Source organism: Pipistrellus kuhlii, unplaced genomic scaffold, assembly GCF_014108245.1.
Source record: "Pipistrellus kuhlii isolate mPipKuh1 unplaced genomic scaffold, mPipKuh1.p scaffold_m20_p_11, whole genome shotgun sequence".
Taxonomy (NCBI): domain Eukaryota; kingdom Metazoa; phylum Chordata; class Mammalia; order Chiroptera; family Vespertilionidae; genus Pipistrellus; species Pipistrellus kuhlii.
In genome coordinates, this window is record NW_023425416.1 from 23,990,641 (window position 1) to 24,008,698 (window position 18,058).

At 33.3% G+C, this 18,058-nt stretch overlaps 1 protein-coding gene across 5 annotated transcripts in view; it reads right to left on the reverse strand.

Annotated features, from left to right (window-relative positions):
• Positions 1 to 304: 304 nt before the first annotated feature.
• Positions 305 to 18,058, reverse strand: part of SLC25A36 (solute carrier family 25 member 36) — a 33,785-nt gene continuing 16,031 nt past the window's right edge. For 2 of the 5 annotated variants that reach the window (XM_036431285.2, XM_036431284.2), the window contains 4 exons: positions 17,586 to 17,686; positions 10,030 to 10,096; positions 6,873 to 7,162; positions 305 to 4,146 (listed from right to left, as the gene is read on the reverse strand). In XM_036431285.2, the coding sequence (XP_036287178.1) occupies positions 3,953 to 4,146; positions 6,873 to 7,162; positions 10,030 to 10,096; positions 17,586 to 17,686 (652 nt within the window). In that variant the 3' untranslated portion in view covers positions 305 to 3,952. Of the gene's footprint in view, positions 4,147 to 6,872; positions 7,163 to 10,029; positions 10,097 to 13,829; positions 13,867 to 14,431; positions 14,518 to 16,588; positions 16,633 to 17,585; positions 17,687 to 18,058 lie in introns of those variants that run through there. The other 3 variants (XR_006741124.1, XR_006741123.1, XM_045579238.1) reach the window with 3 other exon arrangements.

Genomic DNA, 18,058 nt, shown 5'->3' on the forward strand with positions numbered 1-18,058 from the left:
TTGGTGGGACAGTTCCGATTTTTAACAATTTGTCCCTTGTCCTGACAAAAGCGGGACGTCTGGTCACCTTACATATATTAAAAAAACACCGGCCCCACCTTGTTTGGCTCAGTGGATAGTGTCAGCCTGAAGACTGAAGTGTCCAGGGTTTGATTCTGGCCAAGGGCACATGACCGGTTGCAGGCTCAATCCCAGTAGGAGGCATGCAGGAGGCAGCCAATCAGTTATTCTCTCTCATCATTGATATTCCTATCTCTCTCTCCCTTCTTCTCTGAAATCAATAAAATATTAAAGAAAAACATGATATTTTCATAAGCATATTTTAATTTTTAAACTTTCCACAATTCAAATAAAATTCAGCTAGTTAACAAACACAGAGGAAATGCACATAATTTACAGGCATGTACAGAATACAATAGCAATCCTCATATAAATGGTCAAAAGATATCAACTCCTGAAGTTAATTATTTAGCTATGACTTTGAAAGGTCAAGATTTAATTGTTCACATATACAGGGGTATACATTCAAAATGTTTAACACAAAAACTGAGTGAAACTAGAATTTCAGTTTCTAAAAAAGAGTAACATAAAAAGCAGTATATAGCTTAATGAGAAATATAAGGGCATGACAGGGAAGAGATCTGAGTAGGCAGAAAGTTAGTACATTATGTCTTTATATAATTCCTTCCGATTTAAATCACTCAGAACTATCTGTTCTTAGGAATGTTGAAGTCATGATCAATATTAGAGGAAAAACCTAAACTATTATATTTATCAGACCCAGAGGGTCCCTATATATACTATTGTACTAACAGTCTGGGCAGAAGGCATGTAAACAACCAAAGACAGGCAGGAACCACACCAGGAGAAGAAGGGATAGATTGATTTCTAGCATTCAAATCCTTCAAGTTCAAATTAATATTTTTAGTGATTTAACACAAATATAAAAATACTGACATGTTTATGCTCCAATAAGGTTAAACCCTCATTGTTTTTAACCCAAACTCTGCTGGTCTTGATATACTAATGCTTTTCTACAATGGGCATTAGGTTTTAGGAGACAAAAGGCTGGATTAAATTATCTAATAATATTCTATTCTTGGTTTTGAAGTTACAAATCAATTACTTGTGGGCCCCATCCAGAAAGGCTGGTTCCACAGTTACATACATAATAAAAATCAAGACAAGGCTTTGGTGATAATTTTTTCCTGGATTTAAAAGCACTGTAAAGGTTCCCACAATCACAGGGTTTGGAGATTCTTAAATTTGGACTTTAAAATTAAGGAGACTGTTTTCTATGAGCCATAGGCACCAGAGTTCTTTCTGCTGCTCTATGAAAGTATGCTATTTCAGTATCTACTGCTTTAACTTGAAAAAGTTCAGTTTAATTTTCTCCAATAAAAATACATAGCCATCTGTAGAGTGCTGAATACCTTCATATTAGAAATGTTATCTGATAGAAAACAGATGAAAACAAAACACTGTTTTAAAAAAAGTCCAATGCTTTAGGTATACGTTTTTCTTTTTAAACATTTACATCAATTAAAAACAAAAGCTACAAAGAAGTGTTTTAGAGGCAAATTTTATAAATAACTTGTAGTGTTTTTGTTTTTCAAATTATCTCTGCCATACATAAAGTAAACTACAGCTGACTGTACTTTGGGGTAAAAAGAAAACAAACAACATTGCTCCTTTCCAGTTGTTGCACAAAGAAACAAAGCCTAAGACTAAGATCTTTTCCTCCCAGTGCATATATAAAACTCACTTTTAAAAGCTATGCACTAAAGGTCAACGTAAATTTTACTTGCTAAATATAAACAGGAATAGAATACATGTTCATCCTTGAAGGACACTTGCTATGAATGTGCTACAACTAAATAATAAGATGTTCCTCAGCTGCTGGTTTCCATATCATTCTTAGCATTTATGGGGTACTGAGATCATTAAGCTAAGGGGAGTCTCTGTTCCACTTCAATACAACTAATATTTACGAATCTTCACAAAGCAAATGGCACTACGTTAGGCAGGACGAGTGGCACCTGAAAAGGCAAACACTGTAGATGGAGACTTTCTTTACAGATTTAAGTTAGAAACCCATTTTTTTGTGGGTTGTTGTTGTTTGGTTTTTTTTTTTGGCATGTTCCTCAATAAATATCAAAGCTGAAATTCACCATAAAAGTTAAGAATAATTCCAAAGGTAATGAAAGTCAATTTTGCCTTTGGTCTCCAAATAGATTGGAATGTTTTCAATTCCAACCAAAGCACCTAAAAAACATCCAGTTATTGTTGTTTACAAGGAAGGTAAGAAGGGGGAGGAATTTAAGAGGGCACTGTGTTTCATTGGTGACAGCAGAGAAGCTTGCAATGACATGCTATAATTTTCGATGTTAGGTCACTACAGTGTACATAGAATACTTAACCATTTACATTAAAGATTTCCAAACATACCAAGAGTCCAGAAAAAATGTTATGAACACTTTCTGCCTAATACATGACCAATATTTAAAAAAAATTTCTTTTTAACATGGGATTCTCTCCTTTTACCACCTCCCCCGCTGAAAGGCCACAAAGTGCATTCACAGAGTCGTTCTTAAGGAAAAGCCATTGCACAAATGTACAGTTCATGTGTATTGAAATGAGTACCACATTGGAGGTTAACTGTAGAAATTTTTGTACAGCAACAACTGTAAGCTAAAGCCTCTTAATAGAATTGCAGCCAACATCTTCCTAAGGGTCATACATATAATACATGTAAAGTATTAAAGGGTGCAGTCGAACTCAACAGCAAAATGTAAAAGCTATATCCTGTTAGCACACTTAATCTGAATTAACTTGAATCTTTCTGATTTACCATTCAAGAAACTAGGATAAATTTCTTTGCAAAAGCAGTTTGTCATTTACAAAATGATCCCATGCCAATTAGGATCACTCACCTGCTCAATCAGATAGCAGGCCCCGGGTATTTATGTCGCCTTAAAAACAAAACAAAAAACTTGAGGGGCAAAACTGAAAATTACCATTTTCTCTATGAAATAAATGTAATCTATATATCATAGATCTGGAAAAAAAATCCAGAGGTTCAAATTCTTAATGTGAAAGCAAATTGAGAAAGACCCAGGAGTGGTAAATTTTTTCCATTTTAAGAAAACAATGCTTGTGGTAATTCAAGTTCAAAACCAGTAAATCACGGAAAAGACAACTGCATTCATTCAAGAGAAGAGGATATGCTGAAATGGCCTAAAAAATCAATATTTTTACTGGTTTATTTTGTCCCAAACTATTACCATTTGAGTTTTGATACATAAATTAACTAGTTGTGTCCACATTATGCTAAACAGCAAGCATCTGCTGCAGCAGAGGAACCAAAACATTTTAATGACAAAGATGTCAAGATACTTAGGACAGTATTTCATTAGTTGTCAACTGATGCCAAATAATTAATTTTAAAGTACTGAGCCAGATCCTCTCAAGGACTAATGTGAAAGTGATAGTGAGAATCACACTATTCCTGTTATTTTATAAGAATTACACAGAAGCCAAAAGTTAGAAATTTATGACCGCCAATACTATCTTTGGATAGCTTATAGACTGGTATATAACTAGGGATGGCTTTGTTTAGAAGACTGGAAAAGTATTCATGGAATAAATACTATACTCTGCCACAAATAAACAAAATGCAGCTGTGTCCCATGGACATGGTAGAGAAAATGGCAATTTTGAGGAAGGAGTGCTTCTAAAGGCTTTTTCTTGAAGGCAGCCAGGTTTTATTCACATTACTGAAAAGGTCAAGTAATGTGATTATGATTATTTGAATTCCAACAACCAGACTTCCACTTAGACATAGTGACACGTTCCCAAACCATTTTTCTTCTGTCCATCATGCTGGTTCCGATACTCCATGGTCCACTGTACTCTTTTGGTCTCCCTCTTTCTATCCGGCGGCCTGACATTGCTATCCATTGAGCAGGTAAACCACCAGTTCGTAGGTGGCCATCATGATGGCTGTGTTGGGAATCTGTCTCACCAGATGCGTCGTTAGGCCACGGTAAAGAGACCCGTACCCTTCCTCTTGAACAACCAAAGACAGTGTCTGAAAAAAAGATCTGTATTTTGTTCCCTCTTCACGTAGTCTTGTTCTTACAACTTCTGTTTAGGAAAAAAAATTAAGATCGTTTTATTTAAACATCAGTGATATCTTTACATCCTCTTAATACTGAACACAGCCCATTTACTGTAAGTGAAAGCTTAGGATAAATAAGCAGTGTTGATATGTAACTTACTGTAACTAGTCACATTATAACACCACCAAACTTCTAAGATTGCTGGCTAAAGCCATGTGTACTTATAAAAATTTCACCGATTCCTGAATGGTGAAAGACAGAATGAAATAAAAGGATCCTTTGTATGCCAGATATAGATGAAAGGGAGAATAAATGTGATCGGAAAAAGGTGAAGGAGCAGGAAAGGGAATGGAGGTGGTATCAAAGGTGAAAGAAGCAGAAAAGTGGACAGCACAACGAGAAAATAGAATTACTAATCTGTCTACAATGGTCTGCATGTACCAACAAAAATTGCATGTAGATAAGACTGAAAATGTTTAAAATACAAGCTGCTACCCAGCCAGTATGGCTCAGTGGTTGAATCAGGAGATTGCAATTCAATTCCTAGTCAAGGCACATGCCTGGGTTGTGGGCTTGATCCCCAGTAGGGAGCCTGCAGGAGGCAGCCCATTAATTATTATTTTCTCACCACTGATGTTCTATCTCTCACTTTCTCTCGGAAATCAATAAAATATATTAAAAAGAGAAATGAGGATTTTCCTGGGGAAACTGAGATAAATTCATAGTCCAACTTGGCTAGAGTTATTTTTATTCATAAATTACATTTTAAAGCATATACTCATTTTCTAGACCTGTTCATTTTTCCTAATACAGCTTTAACCACAGAGCCTTAGCTTTTATAGAGTGAATATAAATGTTTTTAAAATATATTTTATTGATTTTTTACAGAGAGGAAGGGAGAGGGATAGAGAGTTAGAAACATTGATGAGAGAGAAACATTGACCAGCTGCCTCCTGCACACCCCCTACTGGGGATGTGCCCTCAACCAATGTACATGCCCTTGACTGGAATTGAACCTGGGACCTTTCAGTCCCCAGACCGTCTCTCTACCCACTGAGCCAAACTGGTTTTGGCTATAGATTTTATTAGTGTAACAAAAGTGAAGCAATTAGCTCTGGCCAGGTAGCTCAGCTGGTTAGAGCATTATCCCCATATGCCAAGGTTGTGGGTTTAATCCCCGGTCAGGGCACATACAAGAATCAACCAATGAATGCATAAATAAGTGGAAAACAGATGAATGTTTCTCTCTCTAAAATTCAATAAATAAATAAAATAAAATAAAAAACCCCACCAAAAACCTTTGCTCTGCAAAATAAATAAATAATGAAACGCTTAGATTAAAAACCTGAACCAAAACAAACCTCAAATACACCAAAATCAAAGACTACATTTAAAACAAAGTTACTAGAAAAACTCAGCATGTTGCAGACCAATTCTTAAGTTATTTTCTTAGCTAACATTGTAAAACTTAGAAATAAAAGAAACCACTCATATATACTTATTTGCCAACATGAAATAATGTAAAATAGCTTGATATTTGGGAATACAGACTTCAATTCAATTTTGGACTCTAGGCCCTATCTGGTTTGGTTCAGTCAGCCTGTGGACTGAAGGATTCCACGTTTTTTTGTGTTTTTTTTTGCTTGTTCACATCTTTATTCAAACAATAGCAGATACATACTGCTTTGTTTTTGTTTTTTTGTATTTTTTAAAAATATATTTTATTGATATTTTTTTTTGCCCCCCTTCCTCCCTCCCACACATACCCTCCCTCCCCAGAGTTTTATGTCCATTGGTTGTACTTATATGCATGTACACAAAGGATTTCACATTTGACTACGGTCAAGGGCATATGCCCGGGTTGCAGGCTCCATCCCCAGTAGGGGGTATGCAGGAGGCAGCCAAACAATGATTCTCTCTCATATTGATGTATCTCTCTCTCCCACCCTCCCCTGCCATCCTCTCCTCTCTGAAATTTTAAGTGTGTGTGTGTGTGTATATATATATATATATATGTATGTATTTATATATTTTTTTAATTATTTTTTATTTTATTGATTTTGTACAGAGAGGGAGAGAGAGAGAGAGTTAGAAACATCGATCAGAGAGAGTCATCGATCAGCTGCCTCTTGCACACCCCCTACTGGGGATATGCCCGCAACCAAGGTACATGCCCTTGACCGGAATCGAACCTGGGACCCTTCAGTCCCCAAGCCGACACTCTATCCATTGAGCCAAACCGGTCTCGGCTATATATGTATATATAAATTGGACTCCATCACAGAGTATACTAAGTTACATAATCTTAGCATTTTTTGTTTCCCTCTTAGAAATGAAGACAGTTATGGTTATGTTCTCACATACCTAGACTTTGCAGGATTTTTATGTAAATTAGCAATAAAGTATATGTGTCTATAGCATGTATAAAGTATATATAGCACTATATCCATGTTTAAAATAAAATAAAAAAATAATTTGCCCAAAGTCATCTGCTTGGAATCTGACTCTGCTTTAAAATGTGTCCAGAGCTCCCGCTATATCATTCCATGCTATTATAGCATATTATCTATTAAAATCGCTTTGTATTACTTATACATATTTAATCCCATTATGATGAATGCTAAGAACTGTATTTTGTTACATGGAAGTTCAGTAAAATTCTAAATTCTCTAATAAGTGGGCTAATGGCTGGGGTGGGAGAGTATTTCTGAATTAACAAAATATTACCCATAGAAATACATCTTCTCTCACCGTGTGGATATGCTATACTCGTGGCACAAGTTTTCGAGGTGGCAGCAGCCAGCATCATTCCCACAAAATCTTTTGCTTCTTTTACAAACTCTTCATCATTTTCCATCGTCGAAGCAATCTTATATTCCAGTAGTTTTTGCTTAATACTTTCATAAATAACAAAATGGATAACAGTCTCTGATATTCCAGCATATGAAGCAGACATGCCCCTATAAAATCCTCTTAGTCCATCAGTCTGGTACACTTTACGAACACATTCAAAAGCGCCCATTTGCTTTTCCCCACGGTTCCTGAAAAGCAAAATAAAAATCTTTTTAATGTAAGTAAAGTAGTATTGGTTTTTAAATAAAGAAAATAAAATATAGTAGAAACATGCCACTCTGATATAAAGAATAATTCCCTTATGAAGAAATGAAATCAGAATTTTAAAACATTCATTTTAGATTTTGTATTCTTTTATCCCAAATGTGTCATATTAGATGGGTAACGTGTGTAGTTTGACTGAATGTGAAATATATTGCACTGAATTTTCAATTTCATGTCCTCACTAAAGTCTGTATTGTAGGGATAAGCAACAAAATCCTTTAGTTCAGCCGAAACCGGTTTGGCTCAGTGGTAGAGCGTCGGTCTGCAGACTGAAAGGTCCCAGGTTCCATTCTGGTCAGGGGCAAATACATTGGTTGCGGGCACATCCCTGGTAGGGAGTGTGCAGGAGACAGCTGGTCAATGTTTCTCTCTCATTGACATTTCTAGCTCTCTCTCTCTCTGTAAAAAATCAATAAAATATATATTTTTTAAAAAATCCTTTAGTTCAAATATACTATGACTGAAGCTAAAGATAAAAACAAACAAAAAATACATATTAAATCCAGTTCTAAGTTTTCTTTTGCATTTAATAACATAAAAAATGACTGAGACACTAATGATGACAGTATATCACAAAAGCCTGATTAATCTAATTTCTGTGCACTTGAGGGATTCTTCCAACCCCACCCAGTTCTTCTCAAAAAGTGACGGGTGAATTTAAGACTAACTTACTATGACCCTTTAAAGGCCATGGCCATACCTTTCATTTCAGCATCCTAGTGAGTAGTGAACAAGGATCTGTACAGTTACCAAGTATTCATCGAACATTGGGCCCAAGAAAATGTTCTTAGTGCTGCTTTTTACGGGCACAGCATCTATTCTGACAAGTATAGAATTTTGAGTCTGTAAAAATATTTATAGCCTCACATAATGATTCCTCCAATAGAACCCCATTTATAAGAAAAGGGTTTAAATGTTACCCACAGGGAAAGAAATAGAAGATTTACCTCTTTATAAATTATACATAACCTGTTTCTGACATAAAATAAAAACCATAATGAAGACACCTACCTCATAATCTACAAATTCTTCCAATTTTATGAACTAAGGCCTGTCTTCACAAATGACATTGAATACTTAGCTGAATAACTCAAGCAACCATCTGGAATGAGTTTCTGCCATCAGATCCTTGCTTATAAAGTTGAAAATGCTAAAAGTCCCGAAGGGTAACATGCAAACAAATACTCAGCTCTGTTCTTGGTTGCAGTGTTATAAATTAGCATATTTAAATCAGTTTCATGATTACCTCAACCTCGTCCCATTCCTTACTCCTAAGCCTAAGAAGATATGTTAATTTGTGTTACAACTATAAGTGAAAAAATAATATTAAAGAATTTTTTCCATGCTTTTCCTGGATTCCCTATAAATCCATCCTATAACATACTGAAGAATACAACTAGTTTATAACAGTACAAAATCGGCTGGCATCTCACACTTTGTCTAACCTTTGGTTTTTCTTATTCATCATTATTATCTTTCAGATGTTTGGCTTTAAGAAATACACTTTTGCCGAAACCGGTTAGGCTCAGTGGATAGAGCATCAGCCTGCAGACTGAAAGATCCCAGGTTTGATTCTGGTCAAGGGCATGTACCTTGGTTGCGGGCACATCCTCAGTAGGGGGTATACAAGAGGCAGCTGATCGAGATTCTCTCTCATCGATGTTTCTATCTCTCTATCCCTCTCTCTTCCTCTCTTAAAAAATCAATAAAATATATTAAAAAAAAAAAAAAAAGGAAATACACTTTTGAGTTTTGCTACAACACGTAAGATTTCATTAAAAAGTATTCCAGATGAAAGAATTAGACATTTCTTTTCAAATCTTCAAACATTATGCAGTTCAGTAAGACAGAATGTAAAAAAGAGATCTTTAATCAACTGTAATTATTAATCATTTCTTATATCAGTTTTATTTATAGTCTATAAAATATAACACTACTTGCCTAGAATATAGCAGTCTACTCTAGACTGAAAGGCTAAGTTGGTTTCAAAATTATTACCATTATTATTATACACCAGATGGGATCATGTCTCTACTTAACAGTATCAGCTTCTCCCCATCCTCTGTTCTAAAGGCCAACAGAAACTGAGATGGCAAGACTAAGCTGCTTTGCTTCTGGCCTTTTCTCAGATCCCAGAACATGCCAACGGCCCTAAACTTAGAACCTGTTTGGTTTGCACTGATTGTTGCCTCTGCTTAAATTGGGCTCAAAAAACCATTCCTTGACTGTTCCGTCAAAGTTGGTCACCACTGTTTCCTGGTATATCTAGAACCTATCAGTGCCTGCTCAATATAGATTTGTCGAATGAATGAATCTTGTTACCAGAAAATTGTCAGTGGTAACAGATGAAGTCTGTGAATAAAGGAGAGCAAAATCCCAAGCCAGACTTTCTGTGTATAAGGTTACTGAATGTGAGCAATGGTCCTCAAAGATGTAGTCTAAATTGATTGATCATGTTAATTACTTAGCTGTTGAGAGATCGATTATAACCTCCCATAACTACTTGGGCTAGGTTAATATATCCTTCTTCTTTCTTTCTTTCTTCTTTTATTTAAAAACACAACACATGATACACTTTCTTCCCTGAAAGTCTCATACTGCCAACTACTATATTGCTTTTGCTTCTGATGGTAGACCCACTTGGGGTCCAATTAACATCACGAATCACTATGTTCAAAACAAAAGAATTCAGCAGCAAAAAAGGAGACTCTGAAATCTCACTGATATAAATTTATAGAAAAAAATTAATTGAAACCAAGTTTAATAATTTTGTTTTAATTTAATAACATACCTTGCATCAAGCTGTAACCGAGTCTTTACAAGCCAAATGGGGTTGGTTGCAGTGATTGCGGTAAAACCTAAACAAACATGTTTAAAATGAACTCTGGTAAAAATGAATACACTATTATTCTAAGGTTTTAAAAATTATATAAATCTATATTAAAGAAAATGCAAATAAATATTTAAATTATTAACTGACATATGCTTTATGCTTTTATTTATAAATCCATATAAACATGAACATTTGTACTTTATTTCCAAACTACATTTTCAAATTCTGACCATAATAACTAAAACATAATGTTTTAAGAGCAAAATCTGACTACCGTATATATAAATTTCTCTCCCAAAATATTCAGAATATCCTCTGGAATGGCCTCTACTCTCTCACTAAATTCAGAAACCCATTTCTATAGACAAATATATAAAAAGTTTGTGTGTTCTAGGGCTTTTTGGCATGCAAATACTACAATCACTAAACGTGGGGTCCGATTAACATCACAAACCACTTTGTCCAAATGGACTCAGCATTTACTAATATTTAACCTTGAGCTGACTGTGTAACAGAAAGGCTGTTGTTTGGCCTTATGAATGCTTTACATAAACATATACTTAATACTGTTAAAATAATGGTATCAAAGAGGAAAGGTTTCTGTTAGGATTAATAGGACAGATCTATTTTTCATCCACTTAAACACATACAAAAACTCAAAGGTTCAAAAAGTTACAAATGGAAACTTCCCTCTGACTTTTACAGACACTAAAGAGAGAAACTTGGGGTACAGGCACCTCTAGTTTACTTTTAAAACTGAATTAATACTTTCTATTGAATACTAGCAGGTCAAGCATATTATTTTTAGAAAGGTGGACTACAACCAACACATTTAATATGAGTAAAGTACTTTTGGAAACCAAAATGCTGTGGTGTATATTAGGGATAAATGCAAAATAATTTTACTAAATTGTATACAAACTGGAATTCAGTTACACAGGTTCTTTTCCCTTTCTATAATATTAGATAATTAGCTAACTCAAATTTTACTCCCTTAATCCACTGCTTTGATACTGCAGAAATAGCCAAATGTTTCACAAAGGGGTGCTCAAATCAAATCTATCAAGCAAATAAATGAAATAAAAGTTTTATATAACTCCTTTAAGAATCTTGTAATGGTTAGTCTCCTTCTTTCTAAGTGCTTTTAAATACTACATACTTATGTATAAAACTAAAACGGGACCAACAATTTTATAAGCATTAGTTAGTACTAAATAAAAAAAATTTAAATTGTTGGATAGGTTGCCAGGACTAAGATTCTTTCCACACTTATATTCTAGCAACAGGAAGGAGATGAAAAATATGAAACTGTCAGATCAATTTATATATTTTGTTTTGAAAAGATCTCTTGCATGACCTAGTATGAGAATGAAGTTTTATTGTGTACATATTTTTCTTCTCTTCAACCTCATTTTTCTAAGTGAAAGTCAAACTAAAGATACTCAAATTTTTCTTTCAAGCTAATATGAACCAGACATCAGTATTCTGGTCATATCCTTAATTTAATAATTCTTTATTTTTAAACTTAAATATTTGTATTAGCCAAATGAATGTACAGCAATATTAGGGGTTTATTAGTAAAAAACAAACAAACAATGAATGCTAATCAAATCAAAATAATCTACATTACACATAATGGTTTTTATTAATTATTCTGTGAAAATTTAAAAAGGCCAAAATAGGGAATTCTTATATTAAACTAAATAAAACAAAAAACAAAACAAACAAACAAACAAAACAACCCCAGCCTGTCTAGGTAAAAATCTCATTCAACTTATTACACTTTATTTGAAAAGAAGATAAGCATCAAAGTATTTTAAAAAGTAATTATGTTCTACTTCTAAAAATAGAAACTTAATACCCAAAGCTTAATACTCTTCCAAGTCACAAAATTTCTCAGAGGCAGAAAAACCTCCAGATATGTAAACTTTAAAATGTTACATTAAACATTTATATTATAAAAAATGAAATTTCAAAATACTCTTAAGTTATAATTTTAATTATTCTCTGTATATATTAAACAAAGACAGAAAGCAAACAACAGGTATTTCTCACTTAACTAAAATTCATTTCCAGACACAAATTAATTTATGGAACAGAATACATCAAAATTCAGGTGAGAGAATGTTGTCATCTAATCCCTATATAATTGCTATTAGCAGTAACCTGTGCTTACTATATAGTTTTAACACTTACGGACACTAGCCTAACTGCCAGCAAACCATTAGGTTAAAGAATTTAGACATATCCACAGCTTTTTGGCTAATGATCTCTTACAAAAGATACTCTAATAAATTAAGTAGATATTATTAGGGTAATTAAATTTAGAAAAGTATAATCTATTAATTCAAAAAGTGAAGTAAGTGGGAAGAAACAAAAATGTATCACTAATTTAGAATTAAATATGGTAAGGCAATTTTAAATGGACAAACAGCCAAAACTAAACATATCTTCTTATTTTTTCTAAGAAAACATACACAATTGATACTGGGAATGGTGCCCTGAAATTTCCAAATACTTTTTATTTTGGCATTTAAATTTTGTGACATTTTGTTATTATGCTAATCCATAGTAATATTCTGAGAACCCTGTTAAATATTAAAACTGACTTAGAGGTCTATGAAGAAGCTATTTGTAGGTTAAGAATTAATGTTGCTCCACAGTCAGTTAAAGCAAAGTGGCAATAACACTGGCCATACTGTTAGTAGTGTCGTTAGTGTTTTATTAGGAAGTTTTGAAAAACTTTTAAAATACAATTTTAAGTTTTGCTTCATCTAAGACTCCACTTGATAACATAAACCCAGCAATTTTCAACCTTTTTCATCTCATGGCACACATAAACTAATTACTAAAAATCTGCAGCGCACACACACACACACAAAAAGATATTTTTGATTCATTCACAGCAGATATCTATTGTTTTGTTGGCTCTTATAATTTTCTTTTTTTTAATTTGCCAATATAAAGGAAAAGAGGTCTATTTCTGACTAAATAGTCAGGTATCATATGTCATATTTTAAAATTCTTGCAGCATACTGGTTGAAAATCGCTGATATAAACCAAAACCAGGTTAACAGAAATCCCATTTATAGTAAACTTGCTGAAAATGTCTATTTCATTAAGTGAGTGATACCTGTAATATTGCACTTTTAATATTTTTTATTTCAATTAACTTCTTTAGTAACAAAGCCCACCCTAACTTTCTAAGGGAAAAATATTAATACTACTAAAAAATTTTTTAAATAAAAACAGCTAAGATCCTATATATTCTTATCGTCCATTTATTTGGAAAGTAATGGTAGGTATTAAGATCAATGTTTTTTGTGAGAGTAGAAAAAAAGCCAAGTATCAACAGACAAGAGAATAGAAAGCACTGTATTAGACATTTAAAATAGGTTATGCTCTGCAAACAATTATTTTTTCTAGAGGTTGTAGGATGCTATGATACCAGTTATAACTAGTATGTATATCTTAAATAGTGTTATCCAATTCTTTAGTGGTCAAAACAATTATGGCCAACCTGAGGACCCCAGGCTTTTATTACATGATGATTGAAAAGTTAATCCATTTGTCCTTCTAGAAGGAATATTATAAAGGGATCGGAATTAAAGCTTTATAAAATATTCAGATAATGCATACACAAATTCCGGAAATACAAGTTCATTTCCCGCCTCCTATTAATTCCACAGCTATTATAAATTCCCAGGGAGTATTTCTTATAACTAGAGGCTGCAAGAGATGCTCAGATCAGTACTCACGAGGTTTAAGTTAGTCCATATTTCTACAGGAAGTGACCTGCGGATGGGGAGCATGAGATGACACGATCTCACTCTTTTCTCGGGAGAAATGTACAGTAAATGCCTAAAATAGACACAGGCTTTTCTGTATCATAACAACAAGCAGTGACCTCATCAGAAACATGTGTACAAAATGAATCCCATTGGAAGGATTTGAGAAATATTTACGGTGAGATCTAACTTCTTGAAAATTTTAAGCTAAAAAAAAAAAAAGGAAGGAATACCAGGCCATAATTTTTTTTTTTTAATGTTCCGAGTACTGAAAATTTTGCCATCTGCAGCAATTTCAGAGTCCAAATACTTACCTAAAAGAAGAACAATTATGCCTTAAAGAAAAAAATGCTAACCTTGTCAAAGGGAAATCTAATAAAATATTTGGAGAGGATAATCATATCCCATTTTCCTGCCATTATCATCTACCATGATCCAAGTTGAAATCACAATAATCAGCTCACTTAGTCAATCTTAAAAGAAAAAAAATCACCCAGAATATTCAAGGAACTTCATTTTTAATTATAATTTTTAAATGAAATACAGTATAGTATATGCTGCTATAGTAGTACCTTTCACCTTTTGCACTATGGCCAGTAATTTTGACATCCATTTTTATGGAATATTTTGGGTTATTTTGTATTTAATTTCTTGTGTTCTACAAAACAAAAAAACAGGAAGAATGTTTACAGACAAACACACTAAGCACCTGACCAACCATCAATCTGGCTGAATGAACTGCCATGGACAAATATATGCAAGACATAATTTCTATTTAAATTTTTACTCAAAAACTTAACCTTTGATAGTAAACTTTGAGTCAAACAGAAAAATATGTCTTGAAAAATAAAGATAAATGCTATAAGCAAACCTAGTAAATGTTAAACAATTACATGTATTTTAAAAATTGAGTGATAACTTTGTGAATATATAATCCAATAAAAGTTGGAAGTCATTTTCTTTAAATCTGTAATGCTGTATATAGAAGTATATTCTAGATTAAAAAATTTAAAAATTGGGAATTACTATAAAAAAACTTAATTCTATTTTTTTTTTAATACACAGCTGTGTGTAGGTATATACAGAGGGATATGCAAGTTCATTTAAGTAAAATTATACAAATATCCTCAATAGCTAAGTTTCATTTAGTCTAACAAAAGTCATATGTAGGAAGAAAAAAAAAAAAAAAAAGCAGGTAAAGCACAAAAAAATCAACATTACTTAATTTGACTAAATAGCCTTACAAAAAAAAAAATCAGTGTATGGACATTTAGAGCTCAATTTAGAGGTTTACAATTCTTTTGTATTCCCTTGAAATACTACAACAAATGAAAATAAGATTCACTTAAAAATGTCCTTTTTCCTAAAAGAATTTAGTAATTATAGTTCATATGGATAAAATGCAAATGATTTGAGGACTTGAAATAAAAATTATGTACAAAGTACAATATTACTATATCCTTAATGTGTGAGTTACTTGATGTGGTACAATATAGCAGGCAATATCATTAATGGACTTCTTTTAGTGTGTTTTTTGATATTAAAGTGACAAGGTTAGCATTTTTTTTTAATAGCCAATCAGAAAACAATTTTCACATGACTGCCTCTAAACACTTTGCACCCCCATTCATATCTATAAGGCCTCTAAAAATGATCCTGAAGAAAAACCAGAGCAGTCTGGTCTAGATTATTTCAAGAACGAAGGGGGCAAAAGGCTACCTTAATGAGTCTGCATGGGACCATTCCGTTTCACCAACCGTGTAGTTATGTATATAACAACCGAAAAGCTAAATGTTAATGCTTGTAAACAATGCAAGATAGTTCTGCAAGCACAATCTTAGGGAAAAAAATGTAACTGCAAACAAATGGAAGTATTTTCAAATTACACAAGTGTATAGTGCAATAATCTCTAAACAGTATAAGACTATCAATATCCAAAATTCAAGGAATTCAAGTTGAGAAATAGTATCAATGTTTAAAATAAAAACAAAGTTAATACTTGTATATATCTGGGAGAAAAAAAAATCAAAACACAATTCCACTGAAATTCTTTGCAGTGTGAATCAAATATAATAAATTCTGATAAGAAACTCTAATGGGGAAAAAATAAAGTTCCAGTGGGACTCAGAAAATTCTGAAACTGAATTTGCAATCTCACTATCTACCAACTTTCCTCCACTTAAAATGACTGCTGATCTACTTTCTTGGTTTTAATTATTTCAAAAATAAAAGATTAACATTTCTTTAAAAGTTTCTGGGGTTAAAAAACAAAAATGTTTAAACACTAGTAACCCAGAAACATATTCTAAAGATCCTATACTTTGTAATTAGCTACTAACTTTTACCTTATACCTGCTGAATGTGCAGAGGAAAAGTCATATCTATTCATATTCAACATCTATAAAAAGTACATTAAAAATATCATTTTAAGTAGGTGACCTCTATGATACTGAAGAACTACTTCTCAAGATGCAAATCTATGCAGGACAACCTCCTCACTCTAAGGATAAGGTGACGGAGGTTCACATCAATTCCTAACTCTCCCAAGAGCTCTCCACGTTGGTAAATAGAGTATGTTGCCTTGATCTTTAAAGTTTTATCTTCCAGCTTTAAAATGTCAATGAGTTAATCAACAATTACTAACTATAAAAAGCCTTGAAAATATTTTGTAAGGTATATGTTACATTATATGGCAATCGATCTTTCAGAAATTAGCATTTCAAACTTACACTTAGTTCGTTAAGTATGTGGTTCAAATTGATCCAATTTATTTCTAAACAGAAAATGGTTAACAGTTTAAGGCACTCATTGTTAAGCACATAACTGACAATTAATTCATCAACAAGTGAAGAAAGTACATATTATTTGCTTTATAAAGTCTAACATAATTTAGAAATGAGAGACATGGTTCAATATGCAACAAACCTCAAAAAACTGTAGAGATTTTTCTAATGAGAACCAAAGGTCATGGCTTTAATATGCGTAGCAAAAAAATGATTCCAGAGCCAGACTGGCCAAACCAATCTACCAGTTTAGTGTATCTTTAAGGCAGGGCAGAGAGAAGCCCAGGACTGGTTGTTTTAATTCCGAATCATACATACTCAATGATGACAGAAGAATTCCTGAAAACATTTCTAAAGCAAGCACATACATAACCAGTGCCTAGATTTCAAGTGCCATCCAGTGTGATTTATGCGAAATGCTAAACATATTTTTCAATATACATACATTATAGTAACTCTTGAGTTATCAGTAATACATCACTCACAAAAATGTCAGCATTTGAGCACAGGACAAAATGAATACTTTACCAAGAACTGCCGGCACATTTCAGACAGAAGCCAAAACATGCAGCAGAAAGGAAAAGGCACTAACAGAAATTGAGGAGAGAAGAATAAATTACAGCTCCATAACTTACTGATACTGTAATTATGATTGGATTCTTACAACGGTTAAAAGTGATCAGTTAAATATTCAGTAAACTACGCAAGACAATGTCTATTACCTGTGTGCTATCACAAATTCCTAACTACAAAATGCCAAATGACAACAGCTCTTACATATACGGCCTGGTCAAATTTATTATATACTAATAAATGCAAAAATCATGTTTATGGATGCTAATCAATTAGAAGCACATTGTCTTAACTTTACAAATTTATCATAATTCAATATATTAAGTCTCTAAGTTTCAGAAAAATTTTTTTTAATATTATATAGTCATACCTGCCATTGCAGCTGAAATCATGTGTACCTGGGTAGAATCAGGATCAAATACACCATTCAATTTTTCCTTGCAGTTTGAATAAGCAGCGAAATATATTGCTCTAAAATAAAGATTTAAATTTTATCAATAGGCATATTGCTTAATTCATAAGACTTAAATGACATGAAGAAGACATGTGCCCAGACCGATGAGTTCAGTGGTTAGAGCAGGCTCAATTCCTGGTCAAGGTACCTGGGTTGCAGGTTCCTCCCCTGGCCAGGTATGTCAGGGCCATGTGGGAAGCAACCAATTGACATGTCTCTCTCCAGTTGATGTTTTTCTCCTCCCTCCCCCACTCCTTTTCCTCCCTCCCACTGTATCTATAAGTGATAGAAAAATATCCTTGGGTGAGTTCTGGGGAAAAACACACACACATACACACAAAACAACACAAAAAAAATAAGAAAAAAACCCTCAAATATAAATAAAGTTC